General features: G+C 41.9%; 1 protein-coding gene across 1 annotated transcript in view; it reads left to right on the top strand.

The window, feature by feature from the left end:
- atp6v1ba (ATPase, H+ transporting, lysosomal, V1 subunit B, member a) overlaps positions 1 to 14,777 on the top strand; it is a 43,311-nt gene that overhangs the window by 18,579 nt on the left and 9,955 nt on the right. Inside the window, exons 2-9 of the mRNA XM_058399388.1 lie at positions 690 to 745; positions 1,575 to 1,673; positions 3,851 to 3,944; positions 4,707 to 4,784; positions 5,323 to 5,462; positions 7,519 to 7,620; positions 9,410 to 9,507; positions 9,705 to 9,828. Of these exons, the coding sequence (XP_058255371.1) occupies positions 690 to 745; positions 1,575 to 1,673; positions 3,851 to 3,944; positions 4,707 to 4,784; positions 5,323 to 5,462; positions 7,519 to 7,620; positions 9,410 to 9,507; positions 9,705 to 9,828 (791 nt within the window). The remainder of the gene's footprint in view (positions 1 to 689; positions 746 to 1,574; positions 1,674 to 3,850; positions 3,945 to 4,706; positions 4,785 to 5,322; positions 5,463 to 7,518; positions 7,621 to 9,409; positions 9,508 to 9,704; positions 9,829 to 14,777) is intronic.

The raw sequence follows: 14,777 nt of genomic DNA, 5'->3' as shown, positions 1-14,777 counted from the left end.
AAGTGTGTTCTATTACATTTAGCAAAACTACACACACACACTAAGGTTTAACTGTACGCAAAGTAACCAAAGAGGCATCGTTTTTGTTCCAGCACTGAACACATGGTACTCGACTGATGATGGCTGGCACAGGGTTCGATCAACTCTGACCGGTCGAAATCCGTGATGCTTTTGCCAAGATTGTTACGTTTGCAACTGCAATTTCTCAGCGAGTCTCCGTTCTCTCTCTCTCTCTCTGTCTGTAATGCCTGTTATTTCTGATGCATTTTACTTGGAGGTTTTTGGGCTGATATGTGACAGGCGTGGTACAGAAAGCCTGAAAAATTGGCATTTCACCATGGCCAAGCCAATGGGGCCGGCGTTGGCAACGCGTGGACCCTTTACACCTGCGACGAGGGAATTGTCGGACCGTCCTCCCTCCGCCACTGCCTTGACATTTGCACACAGGAAGTCCAATTATAATACTTGTAGAAAGGTCGCTCTGTGCAATTATATGCACAGGTGTTGTGAGAGCGCCAGGAGTCATTGACATGGGGCTGAAACCAGGCTTTCATGGCTCTCATCCGACAGGAAGAGGAGTGCTGAGGTTTCCTAGTGCAGTTCTCTGGTTCTTCTGAATGGCTGAGAATAAAGTGATCGATTTCTTTCCCTGATTTATAACACTAATAACTGATCTGTTTTATCCTCAGCTTACTCCACTGTCTCGGGGGTCAACGGGCCTCTGGTCATCTTGGACAACGTCAAAGTAAGAAGCACTTTACATTTGATCTGTTTGAAATCAATAGTATGAATTGTTCAGATTTGGGAACAAAGGTTGTTTGAAAATGTTGCTTTTTATAGTTGGCTATTTTCTAGAATACAAGGAAAAGTTCTAATTCATGGAAAGATATAAATCAGACCTGCATGTGGGTCTCGCTCAAATCTAAACAATGCCACAACCTAGCAAAATTGGCTATGCTGTTTAAGTGGAACGCATATATACTCTGTCTCCTGTCAATCAGAGCGACTTGAGCCAATCACGGGTATCTGTGAGCTCATGTATGTGGAAGAGGGCAGATAGCCTTCCTTTCACGACATAGCACGAGCAGCAGATCGAAAAGACGTGTAAGCTGGCTTCACGTGTCTCTGAGGAAGTACCTGTAGCTGGCATGTGATGGAGGAGAGTTATATGGGAGAACAGGAGGGATATTGTGTGGGAGGGAGTGTAATAAATAACCAGTGTGAGAATAGCAGCTCACTAGATTAAGCTCCAACTCCAGCAAATTTCACAGCAAGGGTGAGAGCGATGATTTTAGATCTTAACTGTACGGCAAAGTTCAGCAAGAGAAAGCACTTCCTTCTCATATCTCTAAATTGTGGAGCGTCTAAAAACCGAGGCAGGATTTATCCACATTTCAACTCTTTCACCGTAGCTCTGTAAGTGATGAAAAAGGGGGCGAGCTGCTGCTTGAGATATCATTTGTTAGTAACTAGATTGTTCCATGTTTGTCAGGAATAAGTTCCTCATGAGTATTACTAATCGTGATTTTTTTTTCGTCTTCTTCTTTCATTTCCCCTCACTCTGTTCTCTCTAGTTTCCTCGCTATGCTGAGATCGTCCACCTCACTCTGCCGGACGGCACTAAGCGCAGTGGCCAGGTGCTGGAGGTGATGGGCAGCAAGGCTGTTGTTCAGGTGAGGATACAGTAACAGGATGGGCCTCACTGATGTACGTCCTGCTGGAGGTTTATTCCAAGGAGACACTGCTGCTCTTCACTATGAGCTGCTCTCTGAATTTCGGATGGGGAAAAAAATAAAACAATAAACATGTCTCGGTTATTAAAAACATTTCTATGAAAGATGATGCACATCACAATATAGCCAGCAAAACAGTAATGTTTTAATGATTTTTTTTAAAAATTGCCAATTTATTGAACATCTACAAAGTAATTATATATTATATTTAAAAATACTTACAAATTCTAAATGCTAAAAAAAAGAGAGAAATATCTGTTAAAATAAATATTAAAAGTTTTTATTTTCTTTAACATCCAGGTAGTTTATAATAATTTTTTTTTTTCACGTCCACAATTTCTGAGAAAAGTGTATTAATATTTATAAAATATCAATATTATATTGTCGTATTGCTCGCTCTTAACAAATTTTTTACTCACAGATTTTTCTTAAAGAATTGCTTTGCACTGTAGTAAACTTTAATGCAGGGACAGAAATATTTCTACAGAACACCATGTGACTCATGAACAATTTCCAAGAAGTGTTCCATCCAAAAAAATTATAAAATAAAATATATATATATATATATATATATATATATATATATATATATATATATAAACTAAAAAAGCGTGTGGAAAAAAAATCGGGTAGCATTGTATAATTTAAAAAATAAAAAATAATATAAAATATAAAAATAAAATTATTGTCAGAACTTATCCTATTGATATACTGTAACATCCTTTAAATTTTAATAATAGTAATAATTTAATACGTTTTTACTAATCAACTGATAATAATTTTTAACATTTTGCAATTTAATTAGTCGAAAACTTTATTGATATTCAATATTTATTTTGAAAAAAACCTACTATGACAAGTTGTATACTACACACCATGCTCTTACACTGTGTACTGTAGTGTGTAGAATTTCTAAGGGTTTTAAAGTCTCAGATGGACGCAACACAAGTTTCTCTTTATTTATTTGTTTATTTTTATTTTATTTATTTTTCCAAGACAACTGAAATGAAGTCAAACACACGAAATGTGACACCGCTAGCTGTAGTAAATGTTGATCGTACGACCTGAGCTAATTACGAAGACATCTGTAAGACGTCTTGTCCGCCAGAAATTTATTGAAAGAGAAATTTTATTTATTTTCTCATCCAGCTTCAGCAGCCTGGTAGCCCCGCCCCCTTTTCGCCCTATGTAAACAAAGCTGCACGAGTTGAGTGCATGAAGTCTCCAACATTTCACTGAAGTGTGCGCTGCTTCTTGATGAAATTTTCAGTGTGAATCCTCACTATTTATTTATTCCACACAACGAAGCAGAATAGTGTGTGAGTTTGCGATTTGGGAAGCACCACCGATTTATCTCAATCTGAGAGTATTCTCTAAAAAGCGTTACACAAACACGGAGCCTGATTTTGAAACAGGGTTACATGAACTCCTTTAGCCATTGTGAGATTTTGTAACGAGGGTTTAGCCAGATCACACAGCATGTGCATGATGACCAGCTTCTCAGGTGACCGTTGCTCATTCCTGCCTGTGTGGATTTTCCCATGTGGAAGTGTTGAGGGGAAGTGTGTAGAGGCTGAATCACAACACCCCCCCCCCCCCACACACACACACTTCTTTTAAACTGGTTACACAGCATCTTGTGAAACAGTCTGAGGTTCAAATGATTATTATTTAGTGGGAAGAAAAGTACACTGATGAGAGAGCCTCGGGCACAAACGTTTACACAGTTTCATTCAAAGACCTAAAAAAAGATAAATTGTCTTATTTATTTTGTCCTTGTGTAAGCACCTTCAGTGTTTTGTTGTCCAGGTAAAATACGTGAGGTTGCAGGTTCAGACTTTGCTTGAGGTGGTGTGTGTGTGTGTGTGAGAGAGAGAGTTAGATTGAATAGAGAATATTCTTCAGTAGGTCTTAACTTGGCCAAGAAATATTCCTCCTGAGGTCACCCTAAAGAAACTCTACTGTGTGCTGTGAGAAGTTGCTGTGTGGGCTGTGTTCCTGCCTCCTGATCTTTTTATTCAGAATAGCCTGGCGTTTCATAAGCTGAATTTCTTGTCCGAACTTTAAGGGAAGATTTTCCGATGGCTGGACTCTGAGGTTTGCTTTGCGATCGGCAGGTGTTCGAAGGGACCTCAGGGATCGATGCAAAGAAGACCGCATGCGAGTTCACAGGTGACATCCTACGCACGCCTGTATCTGAGGACATGCTGGGTAAAAACGCGCACACACACACACACACAGTACAAACTAATTCTTCTTTAAAACCATGTTTTTTTCCCCCCCTTGAACCCTTCCTCACTTAATCATTCCTATTCAGTGGATTCCATCAACTTTTTAAATAAAGATCCCCTAAACTCAGAATACTAGATTTATAAATAGTCTTTTTTTTTTTCTTTCTTTCTTTCTCTCCCACTGTCCGGCTGATTCTGATATCTGATTCTGATGGAGTCAGATTAGTTCACATTAAGCTGCATTCATATATTTCCAATAACGCAGCACAAAGACGTCACTAGTGTCATGCTGCATTTGATGTACCTGGGAAGTGGGAAGTCGATGTATGCTCAGGTCAGAGAGGAAACCGTAATCACGATGTCGGGCGCTTTAAGTGGACACTTTGATCGGAGCCAGATGGAGGTGTAACTTCCCGTAAACTTTACGTTATTTATTATTACACTGTAATTGTGCATTGCTGAATTTCCCATGACCTGGAGATTGCATCCATTGATCCTACCATGTTTTTTTTATACGACTCAGAAAGTCAAAGCTCAAAGGATCATAAGTTTCCCCTTAATTACAAGTCGTAATTAGTTTTGTGGCCTTCATGTGCAGTCAAGTGGAGTGTTTCCGAATTGTATAGTCATGCATCTTCATGTACCCTAGTATCAAAAATATATTAAATATTTTAATGGTTCAAAATGAATAAAATGTATTTCTAAAGTTAATTATTATGTTTATTACGTGTCGCTCTTTAAGGACGAGTATTCAACGGCTCAGGGAAACCCATCGACCGTGGTCCAGTTGTTCTGGCTGAGGACTACCTGGACATTATGGGTACGACAAATATTCACTTTTCTCGCTTTATCCTTGTAATACTCCTGTCATTATGGTGATGTGTACAGGATAAGGAACATTTTGTAAGCACAGAAAGGAGGTAAATTAAAGGAAAATGGTGGCTTTGTGATGCTATGGAGGGCATATATTTATTTTACTGCTGCAGTGTAGCTCCAAAGTTCTTCTGACTGATCTGCTTTGTCATATGATGAAACAGTTGTATCCTGGTGGGCGGGGATTCGCCCAGGGTGACTCCACCCCATCAACATCACCTACAGTTGCACAGAATGTCTTGTGTTGTATACATCATGTTGACGAGTGTTGAAAGACCCAAACGTCTGCTTAAGTGTGTCTGCATCAAAGCCGTGACTCTGCGCTAATTTTATCATACGTTCAACATAAAGTGTAAAGCTGCAACTGTGAGGTTATCGAGGAAGCTACTCAATGTGGTACAGGAGAAACTCTTAACATGAATGTTTTCCATATTCATGCTTATGTTCCTCTATCTGTCCCTCCTGTAACCTCTGACCTTTCCCAGGCCAACCCATCAACCCTCAGTGCCGTATCTATCCAGAAGAGATGATCCAGACGGGCATTTCTGCTATCGATGGCATGAACAGCATCGCCAGAGGACAGAAGATCCCTATTTTTTCTGCTGCTGGTCTTCCTCATAACGAGGTGTGTGTGTGAGAGAGAGTGTGTCTGTCTGTCTCTGTTCCTGTGTTTGTCTGTCTGTCTGTCTGTCTGTCTCTCTGTCTGCCTGTCTCTGTACCTGTGTCTGTCTGTCTCTGTGCCAGTGTCTGTCTCTGTGCCTGTCGGTCTGTGTATCTCGGTCGGTCGGTCTGTCTGTCTGTCTGTCTGTCTGTCTGTCTGTCTCTGTGCCTTTGTCTGTCTGTCGGTCTGTGTGTGTCTGTCTGTCTGTCTCTGTGCCTTTGTCTGTCTGTCGGTCTGTGTGTGTCTGTCTGTCTGTCTCTGTGCTATTGTCTGTCTGTGTGTATCTCTGTCTCTTTGCCTGTGTCTTTCTGTCTCTCTTTGTCTGTCTGTTTGTCTATCTCTGTTCCTTTGTCTGTCTGTCTCTGTGTATGTCTGTCTGTCTGTCTCTATCTGAGCTCACTTTGTGCACAGGAACTTTTTCATGCTGGAACATGAAAGAATGGAGTTTTAGGAAAAAGTAAATCTACAGCACATCATAGATGATTGTGTGCTTCAGACTTTATAGCGACAGTTTGGAGAAGAATTACATTTGAGTGTGCATGCATAGCACAGCCTCCATGTTATTCAGTCAGACTGTGAAAGTGTGAAAAGCCATATAAAAACCTTAACCTGTACTTGTTAATAAATGTAGATTAGCTTCATCCAAATTCTTCTAGATACACCTCGAGTCTCAGGTCTAACGCCTGTAACCTGGTTTCCATGAACAGAAGCCGAAGCGGAAGGAGCAATTTGGTGAAATTTAGGTTGTTTGCAGATTATCACAACCAGACGATAAGATGATTTCTTCCTATATCTTGGAGTGAAATTGCCGAGCTCAAGAAGGAAATGGGCTTATAGTTGCAGGCTGTGCTGTTTATCACATGGATAATAATGGTGCAGCTATTTGGCCACAGGAAATGTGTCTACATTTGCCCAGCTCTAACCTGCTGCTCTTTATTTCATCCCACTGTTGTGCAGAAGGTACTGGTGTGTATATATGTGTGTGTGTGTATGTGTATGTGTGTGTGTGTTTGTAAGAAAGACAGCACCCCATGATTGCTGTTATTAAGCAGATGAGCTTTAATTGTTTTCTCCCCGTGGTGCCACTGCTCTTCAGAACCAAAGTGGGTCAGGGGACAATTTCACAAACACGCCATGACATTTTTGCAGCGTGTCAGCAGGAGTTGTGGCGCTTTAGAAGTGTACAAAAGAAACCTAGAGACGTGATGTAAAAGTGCAGATGTACAAGGCTAATAAACAGAACAGCCTTTATTAACTAATGTCTTTCGAATCAAGCTTCGCGGCTTGGACGTTAATTATCCGGGAATTGACTTTGATTGCTAGTACTGGTCGCAGTCTTTACTTTTGTACGCATTATTTAATGTGACATTTTTATTAATTTTCGTCATCTGAAGAAGTTACACAAAGCGACTGGTTGGTACAGTTAATATCAGGTTGCTTCTCATGATGTCTGCAAAGAGATACAGTAAAAGATGAGGAATCTTGGGTATTGTGTGGGTCAGTTGCCCGACACTTCTGCTCTAATCTACACATGAGGTTCAACAACTTGATGAAACGATGAAGAAGCCTCACGTTGTGTGTCTCAGTTGTGGTCCTCGAGAACAACGCCTGCATGCAAGTAAAGAGGATATTAATACACAAGGCACATCAGGAACTCGACTAGAAAACATTAGTCTAAGGAACTCGCTGATTTTACTGATGCAAATATACACTCCGCGTCAATTTCTGCAGTTATCCAATCAGCCAATCAGGGGGCTGCAGGACAAGGCATACAATCATGCAGATACAGGTCAAGAGCTTGTGGAAAAGGGTGATTACTGTGACTTTAACCGTGGCATGGGTTGCTGGTGCCAAATGAGCTGGTTTAAGTACTTTAGAAACTGCTGAGCTTCTTTACACACAGGATGGTGCAAAAAACAAAAAACATCCTTGGGGAAGAAGTTCCTCAGGCTGAAACATTTTAGGAAATCCTGTCCTTTGAAAAGGAAATAATGTCATGTGATGTTCTGTTTGGCTTCAGATTGCTGCTCAGATCTGTCGCCAGGCCGGATTGGTGCAGAAGTCAAAGGATGTGATGGATTACAGCGCAGACAATTTCGCCATCGTCTTCGCTGCTATGGGAGTGAGTCTACATTCATCTTTTTCTTTATGGAAAATTTTTTTTTTTTTTGTCTCCATCTAGTCAAGCCTTGTATTCTACACATTCTCTAATTCACGTAAAGGGATGCAGTAAATGTATTGCTTCTCGATTTTTCATTTCTGTACAAATTATATAACTGCAGTGGAACCTCGGCATACAAATTTAATTGGTTCTGGAGGCGAGTTCTTAAGTTGAAAATGTGTATTGCAAAACGAATTTTCCCATAGGAAATAATGTAAATGCAGATAATCCGTTCCAGCCACCCAAAAATATGAGCAATATTCCCAGTACGAAGCGTATGGAAACTGTACGGCTGCTTACAAAGAACTGACCCAAGCCAAGCGTTCCATGTCAAGGCTCCTCGCAGGAAGTCGTGCCACCCAGCTTGGGATAAAAATAGAACAGATCACCCACACCACCAGTCTGTCAACAAAAAGAACCACCCGGAAAATCATCTAGCTTTAGAACGCATGCTGAATGCAACGTTGGTATCATGGGTTGAATCTTTCCAAACAGCTTTCACTGACTGAAAAAATCAGTCAGTATCTCTTCAGTTGGCTTTATTTGGCTTTCCACTGACGCTAACAAGTTTTGAACGGCTCCCGGGTGTCTGTGTAACTTAGCCACCGTTGGTTTCGTATGCCGATGCAAATGTTTCAATTCTTAAGGTGAAAATATGTAAGGGAGGGCATTTGTATGCCGAGGTTAATTTTTTGTTTGCGAATTTAACAGATGCAAACATGATTTCAGTCATGGCTGCTTCTCAGGCAAGTTTGGCTCTGATCTGTTTCTCCACATGTTTTAGCACAAGACTGAGGTTTAGCCTTCTCTACAGTCTTACTTTTTTATTTCACCTTTTTATTTATCATGTCCTTTTCACTATTTTGTGAAACTTTTAAAATACATCAGAAGCCTAAACCTTTTCCACTTTTCCACACATTCTAATTTTATTGAACCTTTTTTTTAAAAATAATTTTTCTTGTCATTTTTCTCGTCATTTCAGACCAGATCTAGACAAACAAGGAAAATGTGCCTTGTATTATTTTACATTTTTCCCATAATATATTTCTATGGAGTTAAGTAATACAGTAATAGTGGCTGTATCTCCACAAACGTATCATTTACTTCCTCATTTAGGGAAAAATACATTATCTAAAGCTGTATTTTTCATATAAAGAAAGAGTTTTTTTCCTCTTTTGCTGGTCCCTGAGTAGACTTTAGTGTAGCTGTGAGGCGTTACTCGTGTCTAGACGCCGAGGGGAAAAAAAAACTGTGTGTGTCCAGCCTTGTGACTTTAATCCTCCCATTAACCCTCCCTTAACCTCCCATACCCCCACCTCTAAGCATGTGTTACTGTCGCCTCATTGGGCGCAGTCTGTCCTCTCAGAGAGGCATTAGCCGGGTCAGGTGTCCTGTTCACCGGCACATTGAGGTGTGAAGGGCTTCCATTAACCTGAGCGAGTAATGTCACTGACCTGGGCTTCTGCTGCTGCTTTGGGTGTTTGTGCTTAATGCATTCTGCATTCAGAGCGTGTAACACTACACCTTGATTTCATGCTCAGGCCGGCTGAAGTGTTAAACCTGGTGTGTATTTTTTTTCCTCCTGCAGGAAATTACCTTGTGTAGGGGCTTATTTGAATAGAGCTAGGGGTTTAGGTTATCGGTGTGCCGAAAAAGGGTGGAAATCCGAGCATTCTCAATAAGCAGGATGTGTTAAATCGTATACTGCTGCTGTTTCTAAGTTGCGTAATTTAATTGAAATCTCCTTCAGGTCAACATGGAGACGGCCCGATTCTTCAAGTCGGATTTCGAGGAGAACGGATCCATGGACAACGTCTGCTTGTTCCTGAATCTGGCCAACGACCCCACGTGAGCCGAATCAGATTTTTTCAGCTCGATTTGGTGTTTCATAAAATAATAAGAATGGAAAAAGCTTGCTTGTATCATCTGTACATCCCATGGTGGCTTCAGTCTGTTCTGAATTGTTCTAAAATAACAAGAAATAATGCTGAATAGAGATTAGTTACTTAGTGTAATGTTAATCACAATTTGCATCCCCGCTTCAGGATCGAACGCATCATCACCCCGCGACTGGCTCTGACCTCAGCCGAGTATCTGGCCTATCAGTGTGAGAAGCACGTGCTGGTCATCCTGACGGACATGAGCTCCTACGCCGAGGCTCTGAGAGAGGTGAGGGACGCGACACCACCACTGACCAAACCAACAGGGTTCTAAACAAACCTCATCTAACTGTTTTAACATGATGATAAAAGTTAACATACGGAGACTTTAAGGAGGAATTAAATGATGATGATGATGATGATGATGATGCTAATACAGCAGTATGCAGAGAATTTTCATTTCCGCAACATATCAGTCTGTATGATGTAATTATAAGAGCGTGATCCTTCAAACCTTCTCCTTTCACGCTCTTATGAAGGGGTCTATAAAAAGCCGACCCTTTAAGTGTCGCATTGATGCTGAACCTGATGAATTCATTTATATAGAATGACATATTGGCCGAGATCTTTTATTTTTATTTATTTATTTATTTTTCACTATGAATTCCAAACTGGCCACTGAACAGAAATGAATGAAATTCTGCTTGCATTTCTATCAGGTCTTCTGACCTTGCAATTGCGGTGACTAAACGCTTCCATCGTCTCCATAACCGGTCAAAATAAATTAAAGCGTGAAAAGACATGCACCTAGCAACTTCCGACTAATGTTCAATACTGAAGGATCTTACACTTTCAGAGACACGGCTACTCGTATAATGTAGTGAAATGTAATGTCACCTGCGAAAGAGCTGTCCTCAATTAATGCCTTAGAAACCTTCTCCTAAGGTCATCACTGCATCATCTGGAGAAACACGTGAAAAGCAGGAAGGAACGTCCGCCTTACAGACGTAGAGGAAGTTCACGTCTTAAGTTCAAAACTAAACACGCCTCAGCAGTGATTTCCCTCTGATGAGACGTCTGATTCAGCTCTCTGGCTTTAATTAGAGAAGTCGCATATGTTCTAACTGATCTACTCTTGGGATTTCATTTAGACGCCTTTTTCACCACACTGTCTACGGATCCAATCAGAAGCCATTTATTCACCAGAGGAACAGGCTATGAACGAACACCGCTACGTTTATTAACACACTCAGTAATAGGGTGATGTGATGCAACCTGACACGAAGCCGCGGTACCTCCATTTTCATTAATAGCACAAGATGGAATGTTTTCTTACTTTAAAACTGCCTCATCATCATGGCACCTGTTAGTGGGTGGGATATATTAGGCAGCAAGTCAACATTCTCTCCTCAAAGTTGATGTGTTAGAAGCAGGAAAAATGGACAAGCGTAAGGATTTGAGCGAGTTTGATGAAGGGCCAAATTGTGATGGCTAGACCACTGGATCAGAGCATCTCCAAAACTGCAGCTCTTGTGGGGTGTTCCCGGTCTGCAGTGGTCAGTATCTATCAAAAGTGGTCTAAGGAAGGAACAGTGGTGAACCGGCGACAGGGTCATGGGCGGTCAAGGTTCATTGATGCACGTGGGGAGTGAAGGCTGGCCCGTGTGATCCGATCCAACAGACGAACTACTGTTGCTCAGATTGCTGAAGAAGTTAATGCTGGTTCTGATAGAAAGGGGTCAGTGCATGACAGCTGTTTTGGCAGCAAAAGGGGGAACAGCACAATATTAGGCAGGTGGTCATAATGTTATGCCTGGTCAGTGTATATAAAATATAGCTGACGTTTAATATGTCAGAACTTTTTTCTTTTCTTTTCCTCCAAAATTAAATTGAAGAAATTCAAACAGTAACCACAAGGTAGAAAGGATTAAGAGTATTGTGTTAGCATGTTGTACATATGCTGATGGTGGATATCGGATTGCACAGTGTGTGAGGAGATCACGTCTACCTTGTAACAAATCCTCCCTGCCTGACTCTTGACGCGGTGAGAAGTTTTAAGTTTGGTGTAGGGTTTCCTCTAAGCCTTTAAACTCCAGGGCTTATAATAGAGGGATTCCAAAAACAACCATCTGCCACTCCATAAACATGCAATATCACATTCAGCCACGAAAGTACATGCCTCTTAATCTGCTTTAAGGGCCGTGACAATGAGGAACAATCGGTGGTCTAAACAGACCGCAGTAATTTCCTACTGGAAGTGGAAAAGCGTGAACAGCCCTTAACCGGAGTTTGGTACATGAGACACATGAGATGGAGAGAAGAAAGAAGAAGAAGAAAAAAAAAACGAATAAAAGATTCCTTCCATCCTATAAAGGTTAAAACATTCCTCAGCCCCATGGAAAAATACCTTAATGCAATTATCAGTTGACTGAAAAAGTGTTTTGAATAGACGTATTTTCTTCTTTCTCTTCACAGCAGGCCTTGCTTGCCGTTCTCTTTTAAGCGGGTTATAATCGTTTTGTAGCCCGTCACGTTTTCATATTTCACTGTGCCAAATTCACAATACGCATTCCGAATAGTTGAGACGCACGTGAAAGCACAGCCGCTTGCTAGCGTACGACGGTAACCTTGGAAGATGTTAGCCTCATCAATACAGCCCGTACTGAGTGCACACACTGGCCGGGGTTTGTCTTTAATCGCTGGCGAAGCGCTGTAACCTTTTGTAGACTCGAAGGTCGAGACTTCAGCGGAGGACACCATCTTTGGACCACTCTGGGGGGGAAAAAAAAGAAAGACATTTGTTGTTTTTTGACTTGAAGGACTTTGTGCAAATTGACTTAAGGTGTGGAATGATGTTCTGCAGCAAGATAACTTCACTCGTGAGAGTAGGAGGGGTTTATCATGTTTAAACAAATGGTGAAATTTCATTCGTGCGCGTCACCGCTAAGACATGGTGCACGTGTTTACAGCAGTGTGCACAACTAAACACGATTAAATGCAAGAGTACTGTCAGGAAATAAAGAACAGCCATCTTTCTCTTAATGGCTGCTCACACACCTCAACCCTGCAGTGTGTTGGAGCTTTTGTGAGGATTTTGTTTCCGACGAACGATGGAAGGACCGGATTGTCGAAGATATGCGACACGTGAATGCCGCCCCAGAAGACGCCTTGGATCACGCCAGATGGAGACAGGCGTGCCGACAGGCGGACCCTGCCATTGAGCGGGACAAACGCTAGGATTAAGACTACGCAATCCTGCTTTTTGACAAATTTGGGGTTTGCCCACACGTACGGCTCGGCTCACATGGGCACCATGTCCTGCGTTTGGTCACTGTTTATGCTCAGGTTGCCAAGTACAGCAAGGCTGCGGAGGAGTCGGGGTAATTTACTGAGATGAGGCGTGATATACAGTCCATTAGAAAAGCTCTAATGTGCTCTAATGTAGGGAATAATAACAGGAATAATATCTGAGAATACATCAAGAAAATCCTTATAACTAACAGAATGACTTCCTGTTATTTGTCTTGATGTTTACTGTACAGTCAACAACCACATTTCTTAGGAATCACATTCACTTATAAAAATAAGGAACACTAGGGGTACAGAGATGCTTTTCTGCCCACAGCTGATGTAAAGAGTGATTATTTGATTATATTACTGTACTCTTTCTGTCACTCTGTTTATTCTGACTTCTCTAATTCTTTTAGAACTAGTTGCTTCTATCTATCTAAAAGAAAAAAGAATTTCCTCAGGGATCAATAAAGTGTCTGTCTGTCTGTCTATCTATCTACACTATATTGCCAAAAGTATTTGCTCACCTGCCTTGACTCGCATATGAACTTAAGTGACATCCCATTCCTAATCCATAGGGTTCAATATGACGTCGGTCCACCCTTTGCAGCTATAACAGCTTCAACTCTTCTGGGAAGGCTGTCCACAAGGTTTAGGAGTGTGTTTATGGGAATTTTTGACCATTCTTCCAGAAGCGCATTTGTGAGGTCACACACTGATGTTGGACGAGAAGGCCTGGCTCTCAGTCTCCACTCTAATTCATCCCAAAGGTGTTCTATTGGGTTGAGGTCAGGACTCTGTGCAGGCCAGTCAAGTTCATCCACACCAGACTCTGTCATCCATGTCTTTATGGACCTTGCTTTGTGCACTGGTGCACAGTCATGTTGGAAGAGGAAGGGGCCAGCTCCAAACTGTTCCCACAAAGTTGGGAGCATGGAATTGTCCAAAATGTCTTGGTATGCTGAAGCATTCAGAGTTCCTTTCACTGGAACTAAGGGGTCAAGCCCAGCTCCTGAAAAACAACCCCACACCATAATCCCCCCCTCCACCAAACTTTACACTTGGCACAATGCAGTCAGACAAGTACCGTTCTCCTGGCAACCGCCAAACCCAGACTCATCCATCAGATTGCCAGATGGAGAAGCGCGATTCGTCACTCCAGAGAACGCGTCTCCACTGCTCTAGAGTCCAGTGGCGGCGTGCTTTACACCACTGCATCCGACGCTTTGCATTGCACTTGGTGATGTATGGCTTGGATGCAGCTGCTCGGCCATGGAAACCCATTCCATGAAGCTCTCTGCGCACTGTTCTTGAGCTAATCTGAAGGCCACATGAAGTTTGGAGGTCTGTAGTGATTGACTCTGCAGAAAGTTGGCGACCTCTTCGCACTATGCGCCTCAGCATCCGCTGACCCCGCTCCGTCAGTTTACGTGGCCTACCACTTCGTGGCTGAGTTGCCACGAGTTGGGAACACTTCCACGTTCTTATAATACAGCTGACAGTTGACTGTGGAATATTTAGGAGCGAGGAAATTTCACGACTGGATTTGTTGCACAGGTGGCATCCTATCACAGTTCCACGCTGGAATTCACTGAGCTCCTGAGAGCGACCCATTCTTTCACAAATGTTTGTAAAAACAGTCTGCATGCCTAGGTGCTTGATTTTATACACCTGTGGCCATGGAAGTGATTGGAACACCTGATTCTGATTATTTGGATGGGTGAGCGAATACTTTTGGCAATATTATCTATCTATCTATCTATCTATCTACGTGTCTGACTGTCTCTGTCTGTCTATCTATCTACGTGTCTGACTGTCTCTGTCTGTCTGTCTATCTACGTGTCTGACTGTCTCTGTCTGTCTGTCTATCTACGTGTCTGACTGTCTCTGTCTGTCTGTCTATCTACGTGTCTGACTGTCTCTGTCTGTCTGTCTATCTACGTGTCT

Source organism: Hemibagrus wyckioides, linkage group LG09, assembly GCF_019097595.1.
Source record: "Hemibagrus wyckioides isolate EC202008001 linkage group LG09, SWU_Hwy_1.0, whole genome shotgun sequence".
NCBI lineage: Eukaryota > Metazoa > Chordata > Actinopteri > Siluriformes > Bagridae > Hemibagrus > Hemibagrus wyckioides.
Note: the sequence above shows the minus strand (reverse complement) of the source record. Positions and strands in the feature narration are given on the sequence as shown.